Here is an 18,868-nt window from a genome sequence, read left to right as displayed (position 1 = left end):
TTCTACACTGCTTGCGCTTTTAGCAGCAGGAAGCATCTGATCAATGGGAGCACAGGATAACGGAGAAATTAGTCTGAAGGCAGACTGGATATAAAGCTTAAGGACCCCACATCCCCAGGGCCAGGAGCCTTCTGCTGGATTACACTGCCCTTGGTTTTTTAAGTCAGTTCTACAGCTTCAGTTTGAACTGGGTGTGAAGGATGGAATCTGACACACGTAGAGCTGATACAGAAAACAGCTCTCTGCTGACCTTACGTGGCAGCTGCTGCTTTGTGCCAACATTTGTTCTTACAGGATCACAAGCAGGGGCTTCACACAGCACTGAGTAAAAACAACTTGAGTTCAGCTCAGCAGCTTTGGAGACCCCACTGGCTTTACCTGAAGTGGGACTAGAAAATACAAATGCAGTTCAACACCAGCAACCTCTGGAAGCAAACTGGGATCCAGAGAACAGAAGCACCCCTGGGATTTCAGCCTCTCTGAATATCACTGCTCTGTAATGTCACTCAAAGGTTCCTCCTGCAGTCACTGATGCTGAGAGCTGACTGTGAAGGAAAGCAGCATATTTTGCAGCTCTCTAAGGAAGAGCTGTACATAAGACAGAAACCGAGCTCCTTTAAAGCTAAATGTATTTTTAATGTCATCATCCATCAACAGTTCTTCATTGGAAAAAGTTTTCTGATGAGATATTCCTGAAATGCCAGTAGTAGTTCTGAAAACATATGCTCCAGGGTACTTGACAATACAGAGCACAGACTATTCCCCAGGCCTGATTTCAGTAGCAAACACCTTTATTTCTAATGAGCTTAATAGATGTGTTAGTCAGTGTCTCCTGACTCCCCCCACGTCTGATTAGTTGGCAAATAAAGCTACTTACAGCTTTTCTTTTGCTTACACTACTAATCCCAACAACACATCCAAATGTTCAGCACAAAGCACTAAACCATGTAATTTTCTGCCTTAAATTACTGAACAAATGCTACTTTCCCTTTAAGGGCTGCTAAAGCAAAAGGCATTTTTAATCCATCCATTTGCAAGGTAACTCTATGGTACGTTTCAAATATTTCTGTACTGTGCACATTCTGTATATTTTTGTTGTAACAGTATTATTTGAGCGCAGAGTCCATTAAATTTTTTTTGTTGGTGGATTTTTACTTTATTTTTAATCAAATAGAGCTGTCTCCATTAACAAGAATGAACCAAGGCAAAACTCCCAGACTGTTTTGTGAAGTTTGTCTACAATTACAGTATTAAATCCAAGGGAAGTTGGGTTTTGAGCTCTGAAATGTTATCATTTAATAATGACATTGATAATTCATTTTTCTGTTTCTAAAGCTGTCTGATAAAGGGGAAAACGAATTGCTGCTTTATTTCTCCAGGAGTTAAACAAGGACACAGCCACAGCTTCTGGCTGGTATCCCAACACACACCTTGGAAAATCTTCACGATTAATTCTTCACTGCTGGAAAATGCACAGTTATTTTCAATTATACAAACGGGATACCTGGAATGCACAGGGGTGATCTTGGTCCCAAAATATAAACTAACGAACTGGATTCATAATCTAGGGTGGGAATTTAATGTGCCTGACCAGGATACATACAAACAGAGAGAAGAGCATAGGAACTGAGTCCTAAAACCCTGTTCAGTCTCTCTCCTGTCAATAAGCAAGTTGTTTCTTTGGTAACAAAACAAACTGATTTAAAAGTAGAGTGCAGAAACTAGCTACAGACCTGTATTTACATTCTCTCACGAGAAAAGAGATGATCTCATTTACTCATTTATCTAAATGAGCGTGCTTCTTTTTCTACTAAAACACAAGTAACTGGATCTTAATTATAGACATGGTAACCTTAAATATTTTAAAAATATTTAAAACACTGGAATAGTTGAGAGCTAAGAGACTTCTCTTTTTCATGCCAATATTGTAAAAAAGCCCACAACCATCACGATTTTCTCACAAAATGAGCAAGTCATTTGGAGAATCTGTTGAGCACTGAAAAAGATGCACTTTTTTTTTTAAGATCTGATACTTGCACATTAAAAAAGCTCATGCTGCTTTCTCTCTAAAAAAGGGAGAAAAGTAGCTGAAATTGCAACTTAGGTTTGACTTCAGTAGTGCTTTTAAAAATAAGATTTCAGCAACAGTGAAACTCTGCTGCACAGAAGAAATTAATGATTTATACAATATCTTCCAACAAGTGTAGAATAATTAAGATAATTTTAAGCCACTGCTGTTTCTCTCATGAATTCCTCAAGGACAGTCACTACATTTCTGGCTTCTGGCATTTCTGCATGTTCTACTTTTACAATCTTCAAAAGGATGTCTCCACTGCCACAGTTCTTTAAAAACATGTAACACTTGAACAAGGCATAGTGGTTCATTTCAGCCTGTCGAATAAACCTCTTCAGGTTGTTAATGTCTTGGATAGCCTGGGAAGACAGTTACAGAACATTTTCTTATCCTTCTACATGGAAAGAAAATGAACTATAATGTAGAAAAGTGAAGGAAGAACAGCAGTACAGAGAAATAAATTGATGCAAGAAGTGAGTAATGTGTCTTTAACACACATGAACCATTACCTTCAATTTAAAGTTTTCCAAAATTTGCCGGAAGAGAAAAGGATTTCCACCTTCAGCACCATTTACAAAAGCATGCATCCAGTCCTCACAGAATCTGTTGCTTCCTGTTAAGTGTCCAGGAACAAAGAGAAGACATGAGCAAAAGGTAAAAAAATGGATAGAGATTCCAGCTACGTTCACCTTGTTTAATACAACTGCTAATATCTGGGCCAGGAATTAAGTGTAAAGGAAAAAAAACTCAGATGGAAAAGCAAACACAGCTACAGTGATTATGTGAAATTCTGCTCTGATCACTGAATTCACAGTTGTCAAAAATCCAACTAAGGAAAACAAACAAAAAAAATAATAAAAATAAAAAATATCAGCCTCCCTGAAGCGTTATAGCTTCACAGTCTGCAAACTACAACTGGTAAAACAAATTACTACCTGATAGGAAAACAAGCATGGAGGGGCATGAAGCTGTGAGCTGCAGAATATCCTCAACTACCTCTAACATCAAGGACTCCCAGCAGCCCTGAGGAATACAAGGGTGTCATCAGCTGTAATCTCACCTGCATTGTGCAGCTGAGGCTGGGCTCCAATACAGTCTACAACCATTGACTTGTGCTGTTCCTCAGTCATGGCAATGCACAAGGAGGTCATTGTGCCTTCCTGAACGAGGCCTTGGAGGCTGGCAGCTGCCAGAAACCTAGCATGAAAACTCCTGTGAGCTGCTGTTTCTACATAGTTTCTGAGTGAGAAGAGGGAGGTATCACACATGAAAGCAAAGTTATTCACAAGTTCCTTCGCCTCAAAGCATCCTTACCTGCTAATGTCTTTTTCTGTCCTTTCATCTGCATTTTTCACTTCCACAGGAGTATAACTCAATGCCTTAAAACAAGAAAAAATTTAGAAGTTAGACACAACTTGGATATTACTGTTACTGCTGTACTGTAGTTACTGGCAAGACATATGTGGTGTATTACTTTAATTTTGCTCTTTTCAGAGTAAGAGAGGAAGCTAAGGGAACATTCCACATGATAGTCATTGCAGCTGGCTCTGCATTCAGAATACAGTGATTGTACTTTACTAGCTATTCCAGCCAAAGTAAAAACAAATGGAAATAACACTGAAGATGTTCCTAATGTACTCCTGTTTGAGAAAGGAAACGGAAGAAACATTTTACATGTATTGCAGTTACAGAGATATCTGCTGAACTACTGTTTTTTAGTTTAAAATACACTTACAGCATGTAACAAGAAAGCCAGTTTCTCCTGGAAGAGCTGTACTACTCTCTGAATTGGGCATATGGAATTCTCAAACCAGCTTCTTAAATAGGGGTTAACACAAGCCTCCAATGTTTTCTGCTGTAAAATATTAAAAACATCAAAATTTTTTAACCACGAATTAGATTTCTACAGAAACAGCAGCCTGTTAATAACCTAAAATATTCAGACGTCACAAACTTTTCATTTCAAACCACGCTAGATGAAAACAGTTCAGTGTTTAAAGCCATGCTTTTTGCAATGGAAGCTACAAAGAACTGTAACAATTTATGATACTGAGCCAAGAGCACGTACCAGAGGACAAGATGAAACAGAAACTCAAAATGCAGTTTCCATTAGAGAAGACCACCAGCTTAAAAACTGCTCCTTGGCATTCAGAACTGGTAGGACTCCAGGTGGATGTGGAGACCCTTCCTGCAGGGTATTACATTTTCTTAGTCATTCTTCCCTTTGAAGCTAACTGCAAGTAACCTCTAAGAGATTTATGCCTGGCACAAAGAAGTCCCTCTTTTTATTCCCTTTGACTTTCGTGGTTAACAGTAATCTAGACCTTCACTGTCTCTACAGTGATGCCAGTATGCAACTCTCAGAGTGTTTGTTTTCTACACACTAAATCTTCGGGTTCGCATGAGTCATAAGTTTGTTTAAAAAGTTGTTTTCACCACTTAAAAAAATATGAAAAGTTAGACCTTACCTCCAAGTCAAGGCTTAGCTTCAGACTTTGAATGTATTTGTCCAATTCAAGTCTGAAAGTATCTTCTTAAGGAAAATAAGATGCATCAGTTAAGATCTGCATTTTGCACCGTCAGTATATGCCTGGTTTTGACGTTTTCAGTAATATATGTACTGGAAGATAACTGGGCTGATTTCAAAGAGGACGTGGACAAAAAGAGAACACCATTTTTCCATCATCTCCCTCTCCATACAGATATAGAAAGGTAAAGGTAAGGATATAGTTCCAGACCTTTCTCTGAGCCACCTAGGAAACAAACTACATATTCTGGAGCATTGATATCCGATTCCAGTGTTGCTGTTTCTAGAAGACTTTCTTGTTGGAAAAGACAGTAATAACAACCAACTTTACATTCTGGTATACTGTGCAAGAAAGAAAAAAGTTGTTAAAGATACTGCTATAAATTAATGTGGAAAGTGTCATTCACATACAGTGTTATTAAAAGCAGCAAGAGACTGGGAGCATGCGGTCACAGTTAAACGTAAGTTTAAAGGTAAATGATGGCAAGGTGTGCAATGCTACCAATACTTCTTAGACCTTCTCATTCACAAGCAATTATTAAAAGCGTATCTTACCTCAAATCCACAGTTGCTACATTCCCCATCCCTTCAAAAACAGCTCCTTTAGCCAGACGTTTAGCAATAAAGCCACGCAACTCAGTTTCTGCTTCAGCTGGTAAGTTTGTGTCCAGCAAAGAGAGGCTTTAAAAAGAAACAGGAAATCATCAGCAAAAAGCAAATGCTGTTTTGTTTCTCTGAACAAGAGCAGAAGCTCCTGTGTGCCATCATCCTCCAGGAGGAGGAGAACCCTCTCCGTGCCTTCATGCAGCTGCGCTGTCAGCTGACTCCTGTGCATCTACAACAAATCCATCACCCCTTTCCATTGCCTTGTTTCCAGAGTCGTGATACAGAGCAACAGCTGTACCGCAGAGCCCTTAGAAAGGTAACTCATGGACTTGAAACTGGCTGACATTTTAAATGATCTACATGAAGTCATATGATAGAAACCGTCAGCTGTCATCACTGAAGAAAAACAAGAGGACGGGTCGGGTCGGGTCGGGCTTTACCTGAAGTCCCGGCCGTGGGGGCTCTCAGGCTCCGCGCCGCCATCCGCTCCCCGCCGCGAGGACCTGAAGGGAAAGGAGCTCTTAGATGGAAGTGTTACAGAGCAGGAGCTCTATAACGGGAGGAAACACAACAGAAACCTTAGCGGAGAGGAAAGGAAAAGCAGATTGAAGCGGCCGGCATCGCGCGAGGCCCCTCACCTGCGGCTCTGGTAGCCGTACAGGCTGTGGTAGGTGCTGCCGTGTCGCTCCGGCCGTCGCTCATCTCCCGCACCGCTACCGCCCTCCTCGCTGCTCTCCAGCTCCCGTTCGTCGCCGTCCGGTAGTGCCGGCAGCATCCCGGCCCACTCCGCCGCGGGGAGGGACACAACGGATGTGCCTCACACACACACGCAAAACCCCCGCCCGCCCCTGTGGGTCACACAAAATGGCGGCCCCGCCCACAAGCATGCCGGGACGGCACCGGTCACGTGGACAGCCCCCCCTTCCCGCCGCCGCGCGGTGCGCGTTGGGAGCTCGGGGGCGGCGGCGCCAGGAGGAGCTTGGCGGCCATTTTGTGCTGCCTCGCTGTGCGCGGCGGTGGGGCTCGGAGGTCGCCTGGTTGTTGTTTTATTGTTATTCTTTTTATTTTTATTTTTTCCCTGCGTAGGTCGCGCGTTCTGTCGCCATGGGCCGTAAGAAGAAGAAGCAGCTGAAGCCGTGGTGCTGGTATCCTTCAGTGTGCGCTGTGTGGGGCGCGGGGTGGGGGAGGGGCGCGGGGTGAGCACTGCGCGTTCCCCTCCCGATCTCCTCTCGATATCTTCCCGATATCTTCTCGGTGTCTGCGGAGCTCCCGCCGCTCTTTTTGTGCTTTCCCGGTTGCGGTTTGGCTTCGTGCTGGCTCCCCGCCTGTGCCCTCACCCCGGCACGCGGCCTGCCCCGTGTCCTTCCCCTCTAATCCCTCCCCCCCGCGGCCTGGCCCGCCCGCTCGTCCTGCGCTGGGCCCGGCGGGAGCGGCCGTTGTCCCCCACGAGGTGAACCTTCAGCTTATTTACCAGGTTTTCTTGAAAGTGAAGGGTACGCTTAACAAGAAGGTGCCAGTACAGAGCGTGCATCCTGCTTAGCGCGGCGTCTGGAGCCTCTGCTGAGGCCTCAGCGCTGAGCTGCACAAAAGGAACAGCCATTTGCCTCTCATTACGCAACAACTCAAGAAAGTGCTTTTAACGTTTAGGTTTTGAAGCATAAAGTTCTGTTATGATTGAGGTGAACTTAAGATATTGGTCAATTGAATGGTTGAAAAGGGAGTTCTCAACTAAAACCCTATTTTTCTTTTCCGTACATGTTAACTGCCAATCCGTGTTGTTAAACAGGCACGACAGAGTATTTGATGTTTCTTCCTGTCTGTGGTTTTCTCATCTTTCTTGTTTACTACTTTTTTTTTAAATCTAAGAGCATGCAGAGAATGAAGGAGAGTCCACTTAGAAATAACAATGACTTAAAAAAGCATCTGTCAAAACGTGATTATGGTTGCATGGATGCATCGTGCTGCTCTGATCTATGTTACTCGGAGGTGGGAGGAGAAGAGAGGTTTTGTTTCAGACATTGATGACATCCTTGTGATCTGAAAGCTCAGTGTTGCTTTCAATGCTTTTGATTTCCTTGAGAAAAAAAAAAAAACAACACTAATTAGTTCACTTTTAGCATCAAATATTTCCTTAACAGTCTTCAATAGGTATTGTAACAGGGATTTTGATGATGAAAAAATCCTCATACAGCATCAAAAAGCAAAGCACTTTAAATGCCATATATGTCATAAGAAATTGTATACAGGACCTGGTTTAGCTATACATTGCATGCAGGTAAGAAGTTTTAGGTTTGCAGAAAAACCGACAGTATCTACAGTTGGAATTAATAATCACCTTACAAAGTGCATTCACTTGAGGCTCCACAGTCCTGAAAAATCATGAGAGAGAGTCAGTAGTGTTAAGTTTCAAGAGCAGTTCTCCTGCTGCCTCAGCAGTTTGTATGGTGGGTATGCAGTGGAGGTATCTGTGGTTAGTCTTTGAATGTAGGAGTGAATGAATTGCAGTGTCTTGGTGATCAGTTTATAGATTTGTTTTAGAAGTTAATAGCAGTTACAGCAAATGGAGGAGCACGTATCCAGAGAATGGTTGGCTAGGGATACCTTCCCAATAAGGATGTTCCAGTTGTCTTTTGAAATTGAACTAGTGCCGAAAAATCTGACTCTAACCTGAGTTTTGATCAGGAGGATTTTTTTCCTTCCCTTTTCAGGTACATAAAGAAACAATAGATGCTGTTCCAAATGCTATTCCTGGAAGAACAGACATTGAACTGGAAATCTATGGCATGGAGGGCATTCCAGAAAAAGATATGGAGGAGCGGAGGAGGTTACTTGAACAAAAAACTCAGGGTAAAGTGTGATCTTGCTGTTTATCTGTTGTCTCCATGCCACTGAAATTGTTTGGTCCGTATTCTGAGTGCATATCCACGTTGAATAGTGCACGTTCAGCATACAGCAGGCAGTGTTGCTCTGTCTTGAAATCATAGTGGTCAGAGATTTTTAATGTTCTGACACATAGTCCCTACCTCTCCGCATGTTGGGTAGAAAACTTAGATATTTTGGGATGGGTGCTTTTTTTTGAGAGGTAGGGGTGTTTCCCTGGTCTGTTTTTAGATGTGAAAATCAATCTGTTATGTTTTGGCCCTGTGTGATACAGGTCTCCCTCCTCAAGAGAGTAGCACTTGGATTAGTGCGTTGCCCTAACTGTAACCCTTGATATGGGCAATAATGTGGAAAGATGAGTGATGATACTTTTTTTTTTTCCTGTTTAGAATTAGAATGTTCAACCTATGGGGATTATGAATTTTAGGTGTTTTTTTTTTCTGTTTGTTTGTTTTGGAAAGGCCAGGAATTATTTTAGCCTGTTGGCGTAGGAATACTAAATCGTCTTTGTTCTGTGAGTATGCCTTCAAGGTGTTCTGGTTTATTTTCTACAGCCAGAGGCTGACATGAAGGTATACCCCATTTACACTGAGGGTTGCTATAGTGCAAGTCACTTCCGTTCCCTTTATTTTTTGACACAGGATAGTAGATTCACGTGGTTTTTCATCTCTAATTGTGTGAGTTTTTGAAAATGCTGATAAGATTTGAAATTACTGTCATTCCAACTAGAATCCTCTAGATAAAAACAAATTCCATATAAGATTGTTTACTTTCCTCTGACCATATGCATTGTATAATTCATCAGAAAGCCAGAAGAAGAAGCAACAAGATGATTCTGATGAATATGAAGATGATGAATCTGCAGCTTCAACTTCATTTCAGCCCCAACAAGTTCAGCCGCAGCAGGGGTACATTCCCCCAATGGCACAACCAGGTTTGCCTCCTGTGCCAGGTGCACCAGGGATGCCTCCTGGTAAGGATGCAGTTTTTGAGCTAGTTATTGAGAAGCTGAGTGGGAATACAAATCTCTACTTGTATTGAAGTAGTAATCTGATAATTGGTATTTTCCAACACAGTGTGTTTGTGGTCTCAAAATAGTTCAGTGAGGTGTGTGTGAGCAGTTTCTTCAGGTTCTTCCTGCCCCTGTTGTAAGGTTGTGCACATCTTCCCCTGTTAAGCAGATTAAAATAGCTAGTATTTGCATGTAGAATGAAAAACTGTCAGTATGATAGTGAAACAGCTTATTAGCTCAAACATAGAGCTACTTTTGTGACACTTTGTAATAAGATTTTGGAAATACTTCCACAGGAGGGGTGCCCTGGGATCCTGCTGGCATAGAGCAGAGTTTATGCACAGGATACAGTTAATTTGCAGAAAAGGGTTTCAATTAATAACAGTGAAAGCTGACCTTTCTGATATTTTCTGCAGTGTTGAGGCATACTCTTTAGAGATGACACTAAAAAGGGTTGGGTGTCTTGCAGGACTGGGAACCATGGATGAAAGTCAGATTTGTAGATAATCCCAATATTTGTAAGCTGCATTATTTCACGAACAAGTATTTCAGTTTCCTGTCTTTATTAGATTTGGTGATGAATGTATGTTGTTGGTGTTGTTTAAAATTCATTTTTCTTTTCTTAAGGTATACCACCATTAATGGCAGGTGTCCCACCTATGATGCCTGGAATGCCTCCAGTTATGCCTGGAATGCCACCTGGGTGAGTAGCTAGAAAGATTTACAATGACATTTCCATGCTGTGTGTTTTAAACTGTCACAGAAAGAGTAAAGATGATTAGAAATAATATGTAGGATCCTGTGAACTCTGTAGCTTTAATGTTAAGATGCAGCAAAAATCTGGATGGCTATAAACCAACATTAAAAATATGGCCTAACTGTGTGTTTATGTGTAAAGTATGTTGCCTTTCTCCTGATCATAGTTTGTAATTTCATAACGGTTTTAAATTGTGTTGTGTTGGTTTAAAGCCTTATGTGGAGCTCTGCTTTGTGTATGGCACATGTCATGCTGCCTGGTTGTCAGTCATCCAACCTATCTGGAAAAAATACCAGATAGTTTAAATTTCTTCATTAAATATGAGAATAAAATTCTTGTATTTTGGGCAAGAGTAAGTTGTTGGTATTGATGTTTGTTTGGGATTTACACCGTACCCTATCATAATGTGTTTGGAAAAATCACAGTTAGATTTTTGATTTTGTCATAAATTTTCACAGATTACATCAACAAAGAAAATACATGCAGTCATTTTGTGGTGGAAACATGTAAGCATCTCATTAATGTAATTATAGGTACATTCATTATGCCATTTTATGTTGTATATTTGATAAGATTGAAAGTTGTCTTACTGAAAACATCTGTTCTTTGCTGAAGCATTTGGGGAAAATGTCTAGCTATGTTTTATTGTTGTATGATGAAGTTTTTTATTCTTTATCTAAATGAGTGCTAACAAAACTACATGTTGCAGGAAGCACATCCTGCAGAGTATTAATTAAATAGGCACGGGGATTTATAACCTTTCTTGAATCAGAGTACCTACAGCTCCATGTGCTTAGTCCTTTCCCTGTAGGACATTAATGCAGGAGATTGGTTTCTGTTTAAAATTCACTGAGGTGATAGGCTGTTTTCTTCTGAAACATTCTTTTAACAGTCTTTAAATATAAAAATACGTCTTAATCAGACATCTTTGTGGATGTTTGTGATTGCTGCTTTTCTGGGTGGAAACTGAACAGAATTTATCAAGCTTGCTGGTGTTTAGTTCTCCTTAAACTCTTAGTTGATTTCAGATGAACGTAATATGTTTTCTAGTAAAATAAGCAAATTATTTTGCTGGCAGCTCACAATCCCTGCAGTTTTTCAGGCAGTTACCTTTGTGGTGGCAGCAGCAGCCCCTTTTTTGGTCTGACATTGTCATAATAGGTAGCAAGACCGACTGCCTTGGCCAAACTTAAATGCAGGAAAAGGGGTTGTAGTAGTGAGTTCCCAGTTAGTGCATCTGCACTGTTGTTCCCTGTAGTAGGCACGTTGGGAAGATAGCATGGCTGGGTTACAAGCTGCTTTAGAGAATGAATGCTCACGTCCTCGTGATTCATTTTGATTTTCAAGTGGGTACAAAATGTTTTTTACTTTGTTACATAAAATAGAAGTTGCCTCATAGTGATGATTTGGCACGCATTGGCTGCTATGTAACTGTTCAGTGTCCTAAATAAGATAGTAGGCATTCCTTCATTCTGCTTCCTATAATCCAGATTCAAGTGTCTGGAAGTAATCTGAAGTATATATCAAGAGGGACACTAGTTCTGGAATCTGGTAATAGAGGAAGTAAAAGCTTGGGGAATGAAAGTTGAAATGAGGAAGTGTTTGGAGTTTGTATGGCTTTTTTATCCCTTGTTGAAAAACACATGTAACTGGAGTCAGCTGGTAATTGATTGCTTCCTGAAATTATTTGCTGTTATTTATCTAATACAGGTAATGTGCCGATGTTGTAGTAGTTTACTGTTTGTCTTTGTTCTAATGATTACTTTACTCAATAGGATGATGCCAATGGGTGGAATGATGCCTCCTGGGCCAGGAATACCACCTCTTATGCCTGGTATGCCACCAGGTAAGTCAGGGTTATCAGACACATATTGTGGTAAGAGCTAAATTATGTTTACTTATGCTGAGAATTAGGATTTTTTATATAAAGAGTGTACAGATATACAATGCCAGCTTTTTGCAGTTTGTTTGCTGCAGAAGGCACTCGTGCAGAGGTGGTTATCTATGGCTTTTGACTGCAGATAAGTACTTGTGTTTGGTACTGCTGTGCAGGTACAATTTTGCGTGTAACTTTATTCTTCCTATTGCTATTTATCTGGCTTCTGTGTTGCCTAGTCCATCTTCATCCACTTTTCCTAGTGTCTGTTTTAAATAGAAAAATGTATCGTGGAGGATGAGAGACAGTCTCAGTGACATATTGTGGTAAAGAAAGTGACTTGAATTCTGGTTGCTTATAAGTTCATAAGTTCATAAGTTCATAAGGTTGGAAAGGACCTATAAGATCATCTAGTCCAACCATCCTCCTATCACTATCTCTACCCAACTACTAAATTAAGTCCTTAAGCACCTCATCTAAACGCTTCTTGAACAGCGCTAGGGATGGTGCCTCAACCACCTCCCTAGGCAGGCCATTCCAGTGCCTGACCACTCTTTCAGAAAAGAAATGCTTCCTGAGGTCTAATCTAAATCTTCCCTGGCGCAACTTGTGGCCATTCCCTCTCGTCCTGTCATTACTTATCAGGGAGAAGAGGCCTACCCCCTCCTCACCACAACCCCCCTTCAGGAAGTGGTAGAGTGCTATAAGGTCTCCTCTGAGCCTCCTCTTCTCCAGACTAAACAATCCCAGCTCCCTCAGCCGCTCCTCATAAGACTTGTGCTCCAGGCCCCTCACCAGTTTTGTTGCCCTTCTCTGAACACGCTCCAGGGCCTCAATGTCCTTCTTGTAGTGAGGGGCCCAAAACTGAACACAGTACTCGAGGTGCGGCCGTACCAGAGCTGAGTACAGGGGGATGATCACCTCCCTGCTCCTGCTGGCTACACTATTTCTAATACAGGCCAGGATGCTGTTGGCCTTCTTAGCCACCTGTGCACACTGCCGGCTCATGTTGAGCCGAGCATCAACCAACACCCCCAGGTCCTTTTCCTCTCTACATTCTTCAAGCCATTCTGCCCCAAGCCTATAGCATTGCATGGGGTTATTGTGGCCAAAGTGCAGGACCCGGCACTTGGTCTTATTGAACCTCATCCCATTTTGCTCAGCCCAGCTGTTCAGCCTATCCAAATCCCTCTGAAGGGCCTCCCTACCCTCAGGCAGTTTGACACATCCTCCCAGCTTTGTGTCATCTGCAAACTTACTGAGGGTACACTCAATTCCCTCATCTAGGTCATCAATAAAGATATTAAACAAGATGGGCCCCAAAACTGACCCTTGGGGGACACCACTCGTTACAGGACGCCAGCTGGACTTAACTCCATTAACCACTACCCTCTGGGCACGGCCCTCCAGCCAGTTCTCCACCCAGAGAAGAGTGAACCTGTCCACACCACGGGCTGCCAGTTTCCTTAGGAGAATACTGTGGGAGACCGTGTCAAAGGCCTTGCTGAAGTCCAGGTAGACTACATCAACAGCCTTTCCCTCATCTACCTGTCTGGTCACCCAGTCATAGAAGGAGATGAGGTTGGACAAGCACGACCTGCCCCTGGTGAACCCGTGCTGGCTGGGTCTGATCCCTTTATTGCCATGCACGTGTCGTGTGATCTCCCTCAATATCATCTGTTCCATAACTTTCCCTGATACCGAGGTCAGGCTGACAGGCCTGTAGTTCCCCGGGTCTTCCTTACGGCCTTTCTTGAAGATGGGAGTCACAATGTATGTAGCTGGGAGAGAGCTATTTCTTGATCTTCTCAAGTTGTTGGCCAGCCCAGCCCTGGGGGCAATGGCTCGAGAGTCACTGGTTTGCCTGAGTTTCTCACTGAAGGAGATGAGCTAGTGGGACAGCCATACTCTGGTTCTGCTGCACAGTGTGTGATGGACCCTTTGTGAGCTGTTCTGGACATGTTTTGTGATGATTTATGACTTATTTTCAGCTAACTTGCATGCTAGCTTGAGGGCCTTTTCTTTAGAATAATGAGAAATGTTAATTCTTCTGTCACTATCCACTGTGCTGAAGGTCCCCAGTGGTGTGTTTCAGAGTACCTTACCATTCATAGCAGGTCCCTCCTTTAGGTTTTGTAACAGTCATATCTGCAGTTGTGACAGCACAGCGCCAGTGTTCTGGAAGAGATACTGAGTTGATTGCTTTGTTTATTTGAGAGTAAGCTTTTATAGTTGGAGCTGTAATGGAAACATACAACTTCATTCAGTATTGTTCTGAAGTGTTTAACTGCCTGTGCATGGACCTCTGTTGGTGAGCAGTAAATTAAGGTAGTAAAACTTAAGATGTTTTAGAGAGGGACATGGAGAATTAATAGAATTAATGAGCTTGTGACCTGTGACCCTCACGGTTGCTGTGTATGGTGGCTCACTGCTGGCTATACCCTTTGCCATGGTTTTTAAATTACTAGTTCTTACTATTGCCTTTAAAATATATCTCCCATAGGGAAGGCTTTGTTATAGAGGTTACTGGGAACAGAATCCTGTCAAGGAACACTCCTGTTCTTGAGCCTGAGACGTTACAGGTTCTCTGTGGTTTGTAGGTATGCCACCGCCTGTGGGTCCACGTCCTGGGATGCCTCCTATGACACAAGCACAGCCTGCTACAGCACCAGGCATTCTTAACAGACCTCCAGCTCCTGCTGCATCAGCACCTACCCCTCAGCCTCCGGTTACTAAACCACTCTTCCCAAGTGCAGGGCAGGTAAGGTATCAGCCTGGAATCTATTGGTATAGTTTTCCATTTACCTTCTGTCAGCTGCCTCTGTTATTAGGAGACAAGAAAAATGACTGGCTATACTACTTGCTTGTGTTGATTGTTAAGTTTAATTCAGGGTAGTGTTTGAATAAATTTTAAAAGATTGTTTTTGTTTGTCTTAAAACAGCTATGAAACCAGACAGAAGTTCTGTAAGCAGCGGGGAAGAAAGTAGCAGGGAAAACAGTTCTTTCAATAATCTCTTTAGTTTGCATTTTGGAAGGGCACTTTGGGTGGGTGAAGGGAGGTGCCAGTCAGCTGCAGGAGTCTGATTGCATAGAACTTAACCTAAAACTGCCTAAGTGTAAATCTTGACAAAACTTGTTCTCTTTTATTCTCTTAATAAGGCGCTACTTACCAGCAGAATGCCTAATTAATTCTATAATTCTGTTCAGACTGGGTTAAATATAGTTTATGATGTTTTGGGAAGGGAAATGGGAGCTGGTAGAATGGCTTGTGACCACTGTATTTTGATTTTGCTTGCTGTGTGTAAGTTCTTAAGTTTTTAACCTTCACGGTGTCCTATTTGCATTTTGGACTTCTGCAGGGAAGATAATCGTTTACAAAAATACAGCCCCTAGCATAAGAAATCCTTTCATCTGGATACTTTCCTCCCATTTGTTTGGAGACTTTTCACTGTTTCCTTTCTTTTATGCTACAGATGGGGACACCTGTCACAAGCTCAAGTGCAGCTTCCTCCAATTCAGAAAGTCTGTCAGCGTCTTCTAACGCTCTGTTTCCTAGCACAGCACAAGTACGCAGGAAGTCACAGTTAAAAACAAATTGCTTTGCAACTTAACCCTTTGGACCGTTCTGTAAAATCTAAAATTGACTAAACATCTTCAGACAATTTGTTGCATTCCTGATTATGTTTAGCTGGTAAAACTGCAGAGTCCTTAACTGTGAGTTGCATCGTAGTAGAAATGTTAAAGTGCCCAATTTTTCTTAGACAGCGTGCAAGTATGAAATGCTATGTACTGGTTCTAAAGGGTTAAAAAAGCATGAAAGCAGTTAAATGCATTTTAGTGGCAGTGGTTAGCTTGATGCATGGTGAAGGCTTTTTAGTTTGGTGTTTAATACAGTACGTCGGAATATAGGGGATTTTGTAATACGCGTTACGTGCAAAAAATGTGAACTGTTTTGATTAGAAACAGCAGAGAAGTTCAGCAAAGAATTGTAAGCATACAGTGACCAGAAACAAAAGCATTCTCTCATAACTAAGGCTCGCTTTGAAGATTGTTGCATCTTCAGCCTGATAAAGCCAACTTCTAAAACTTTCAGTTGAGATCAAAGTAGGAAAGATGAGATGCTGTCATCTTAGTGGACCTCATGTGCCTTGTTTCTTCACTCAGAAATGGTGCTGAAGATCTGTAGAGAGATGTAGCTCTTTAAAAAACACTGCAGTACTTTCAGAGAATGCTTACAGCAAAAGACCTGACACAGTAGTTTTCTTAACGTGCAATAACAGTGTTTTTAAATACCTGATTTTAATGAATGCTAACACTTTGAGCTGTACTCTAAACTAATGGTTGCTGAAGTATACTATTTTATTGAGAAAATTGTGATTTATGTTTATAGGCTGTTAATAAAATTGCAATACAGGGAGGATTTAGACATTTACCAACCTCTGTATTTGAGGTGAAACTTCGATAGGATTTTTTGTTGTTGTTCCTTTTTTCTAGTTGTGGCTTTTGAACTGCAAATTTTAAACCTTCCTGTGCGTGTGTGTTTGTATGTATGTATATACTGGGTTTTATTTTGTCTTGTTTTCAGTTGCTTTAGTATGTGATAAGGCTGAACTTTACTTTTGTCAAGCTTATTTTAATTATGTATTATCACTGGAAGGTTTCAAAGGTCTGACAGATGTAATTTAAGTTTTCTTATTCTTTAGGAAATAAATATTGATCTGTCTCTGTGCTTCACAGGCTGCAGCAGCTGTTCAAGGTCCGGTTGGTACTGATTTCAAACCTTTGAATTCTACAGCTGCAACAACAACAGAACCCCCCAAACCTACATTCCCTGCTTACACACAGTCTACAACCTCAACCACTAGCACGACAAACAGTACTGCAGCTAAACCAGCTACATCTATAACAAGTAAGCCTGCTACCCTTACCACAACCAGTGCAACCAGTAAGTTGATCCATCCAGATGAGGATATATCACTGGTAAGTTAATGTATTTTCATTATCTTGCTGAAAATGCTGTTTCTGCTGATATGGCTGACAGTTAGAATGTATTCTGTGCTGTGTGTAACAGTGCTTTAAGAAAGGTGGGAGTGCAGAACTAAAAGAATTTCGCGTTGAGGAAACATCCTTGTTTGAAGGTGGTGACTGGTATATTGCATTGATCCTGCTTCAGATCTGAGTCTTACCTTGTGGTGTTTGGGAATCAATCAACCCAAAATCTAATTTGCAGTTCATTTCTGCATGTGACCTGAGCTTGAGTTTAACTAGTTAGGGTTAGTGTCAAACAAAAGACTTAACAGCTTGAAGCTATCTTGGTGCTGTTACAGCAGTCAGAAATCAAGACTTATGGATGAAACAAGCAAACCTTCATTTTGGTTCAGATGTCTTTAGATTTGCTTTTGTCTTACGTGTGAGGAAGAGACATTCCTCAGAGAATTTGTGTTGTGTACTAGGTTGATCAGTGTTAGTACAGTAACTTTGAAGGGAGAAAAAATCCAGATGTTAATGTGAAATGTTTACTAGTAGCAATCTTAAATTTCTAAAATAATAATTCAGTACCTGTAATCTACTTGATTACATTTTTTTTCACTTTGTTTTTGCAGAGTTTTAGTCTTAGAGTGTGTTGTGGTTGTCTCTTCCTCTTTTTAGGAAGAGAGAAGGGCACAGTTGCCAAAGTATCAGCGTAATCTTCCTCGTCCTGGACAAGCTTCCTTGGGTAATCCACCTGTTGGACCAATTGGAGGTATGATGCCACCACAGCCTGGAATTCCTCCGCAGCAGCAAGGAATGAGACCTCCAATGCCACCACATGGTAATTACATCTCCAGATTTGCTTCTCTTTAAAGGATTGGTTTGTTGTCTTTTTTTTTTTTTATAATCTGAAGTGTCATGTATTATGTAAAACAGCTTTTGACAAATGCAGCCATGCCTATTTAAAAAAAAAAATGAATTCTTTCCATCTTGAATGTTTTGTTTGTAGGTCAGTATGGTGCTCATCACCAGGGCATGCCAGGCTATCTTCCTGGAGCCATGCCTCCTTATGGTCAGGGACCTCCGATGGTGCCCCCGTACCAAAGTGGACCTCCTCGACCTCCAATGGGAATGAGACCTCCTGTCATGTCGCAAGGTGGCCGCTACTGATGCTACTACACACGCTCTAATAGGTTTGGAGATTAAACCTTTTCTCATCTTGTGCTGTTAATATAGCCAAGCTTCCGTCAATTAAGGCTTCATTGTGACTTTAAAAAAAAAAAAAATCTTCCCCACATGCAAGGCAACTAGGAGCTATTGGACATTCTTATTTTACATGGGAAAATTTATTTGGAATATTGACAGGAACTTTTCCTGATGTTGCAATTTATACTGTATGGCTTCTTTTTCATGTTTCATCTAGGTTTTTAGAAGTGAAGTATAGTAAATATGGTTCGTTAAATTGTGAAGGCGCTGGAATTACATGAACATACCACCTTAAAGGCAAGTTCTGTAACATTACGTTGCTATTTGTGAAATGATGCCTTCACAGCACTTCGAGTGCTGTTGGACTTCGTGTCCCCAACATAGTTTGGTGAGGGCTGTAACTGTTCCCAACTACCTGTACATTTAAGTCTGAACATGTAACGATATTTAATGTATTTAGAATTCCTCCTGTTCCAGGGTTTAAGTAAACTGACCCACTAAGGTCGTGTGACTTTTCTGTACCGTTATAAACTTCATTGTAATAAAAGAAGATAAAAATTTATATGCCTTTTTATTCATGACCAGCTGCGGACAACTGCCTGAAAGGTTTGTACAGATGCATGCATGGTAGCTGTTGGTGTACTGAGCACACTTACTGGTGTTGTTTTGATAAAAGCTGAATTTGTTATTATAAAACTTAAGTATTCCTTAGCTGCACGTCTGAGTGGGCAAGACCTGTACACTTATTAACTGACTCTTGAAAAATGAGGGTGCAGGAGGCACATCTTAGCTCTTGATTGTAATGTCTCCCAGTGGCATCTGTTTCTTTAGTTGTGCTTTCTTATCCTCAGTAAATTTTAAATGATTTCTAGCCCTGGCACTTATTTGTAGGATGTGAAAAGCAGTTGCTGCAAGGTGCATCCTAGTGCCAGACGTGTCCCGTTAGTTCACTCTTCAT

General features: G+C 41.5%; 2 protein-coding genes across 8 annotated transcripts; one reads left to right on the top strand and one right to left on the bottom strand.

Annotated features, from left to right (window-relative positions):
- Positions 1–2,017: 2,017 nt before the first annotated feature.
- On the bottom strand, positions 2,018–5,994 carry CUNH17orf75 (chromosome unknown C17orf75 homolog). 2 transcript variants are annotated; one of them, XM_065735463.1, is made up of 10 exons: positions 5,846–5,994; positions 5,648–5,710; positions 5,157–5,282; positions 4,803–4,943; positions 4,543–4,600; positions 3,810–3,929; positions 3,389–3,453; positions 3,135–3,271; positions 2,584–2,687; positions 2,018–2,433 (listed from the first exon to the last, which is right to left on the bottom strand). In XM_065735463.1, the coding sequence occupies exons 1-10, from the start codon at positions 5,980–5,982 to the stop codon at positions 2,224–2,226; spliced, it is 1,161 nt and encodes a 386-aa protein (XP_065591535.1). In that variant the 5' UTR covers positions 5,983–5,994; the 3' UTR covers positions 2,018–2,223. The 2 variants fall into 2 exon arrangements, with proteins under 2 accessions (XP_065591535.1, XP_065591536.1); XM_065735464.1 differs by having other exon boundaries at positions 3,810–3,926.
- Positions 5,995–6,254: 260 nt separating this feature from the next.
- On the top strand, positions 6,255–18,472 carry ZNF207 (zinc finger protein 207). Of its 6 annotated transcripts, XM_065735461.1 has the most exons (12): positions 6,255–6,352; positions 7,356–7,482; positions 7,916–8,054; positions 8,893–9,060; positions 9,727–9,802; positions 10,315–10,362; positions 11,632–11,702; positions 14,333–14,493; positions 15,207–15,299; positions 16,471–16,713; positions 17,383–17,545; positions 17,714–18,472. In XM_065735461.1, the coding sequence occupies exons 1-12, from the start codon at positions 6,312–6,314 to the stop codon at positions 17,872–17,874; spliced, it is 1,491 nt and encodes a 496-aa protein (XP_065591533.1). In that variant the 5' UTR covers positions 6,255–6,311; the 3' UTR covers positions 17,875–18,472. The 6 variants fall into 6 exon arrangements, with proteins under 6 accessions (XP_065591533.1, XP_065591534.1, XP_065591529.1 ...); XM_065735462.1 differs by lacking the exon at positions 10,315–10,362; XM_065735457.1 differs by lacking the exon at positions 15,207–15,299.
- The last annotated feature ends 396 nt before the right edge of the window (positions 18,473–18,868 follow it).

Source organism: Cyrtonyx montezumae, unplaced genomic scaffold (genome assembly GCF_038088225.1).
Source record: "Cyrtonyx montezumae isolate F1298 unplaced genomic scaffold, pur_monq_1.0 scaffold_19, whole genome shotgun sequence".
NCBI classification, from domain to species: domain Eukaryota; kingdom Metazoa; phylum Chordata; class Aves; order Galliformes; family Odontophoridae; genus Cyrtonyx; species Cyrtonyx montezumae.
The sequence above is the reverse complement of the archived record's forward strand: the minus strand, read 5'-3'. Positions and strand labels throughout refer to the sequence as shown.

Coding starts and splice junctions, on each gene's coding strand:
- CUNH17orf75 (XM_065735463.1), bottom strand. CDS start 5,982: ATGCTGCCGGCACTACCGGACGGCGACGAACGGGAGCTGGAGAGCAGC. Junction 4,944..5,156: donor GTAGCAACTGTGGATTTGAG/GTAAGATACGCT, acceptor TTTCTTGCACAG/TATACCAGAATGTAAAGTTG. Junction 3,930..4,542: donor AGCTAAGCCTTGACTTGGAG/GTAAGGTCTAAC, acceptor AATATTTTACAG/CAGAAAACATTGGAGGCTTG.
- ZNF207 (XM_065735461.1), top strand. CDS start 6,312: ATGGGCCGTAAGAAGAAGAAGCAGCTGAAGCCGTGGTGCTG. Junction 9,803..10,314: donor ATGCCTGGAATGCCACCTGG/GTGAGTAGCTAG, acceptor AAATTTTCACAG/ATTACATCAACAAAGAAAAT. Junction 10,363..11,631: donor TCATTTTGTGGTGGAAACAT/GTAAGCATCTCA, acceptor TTTACTCAATAG/GATGATGCCAATGGGTGGAA.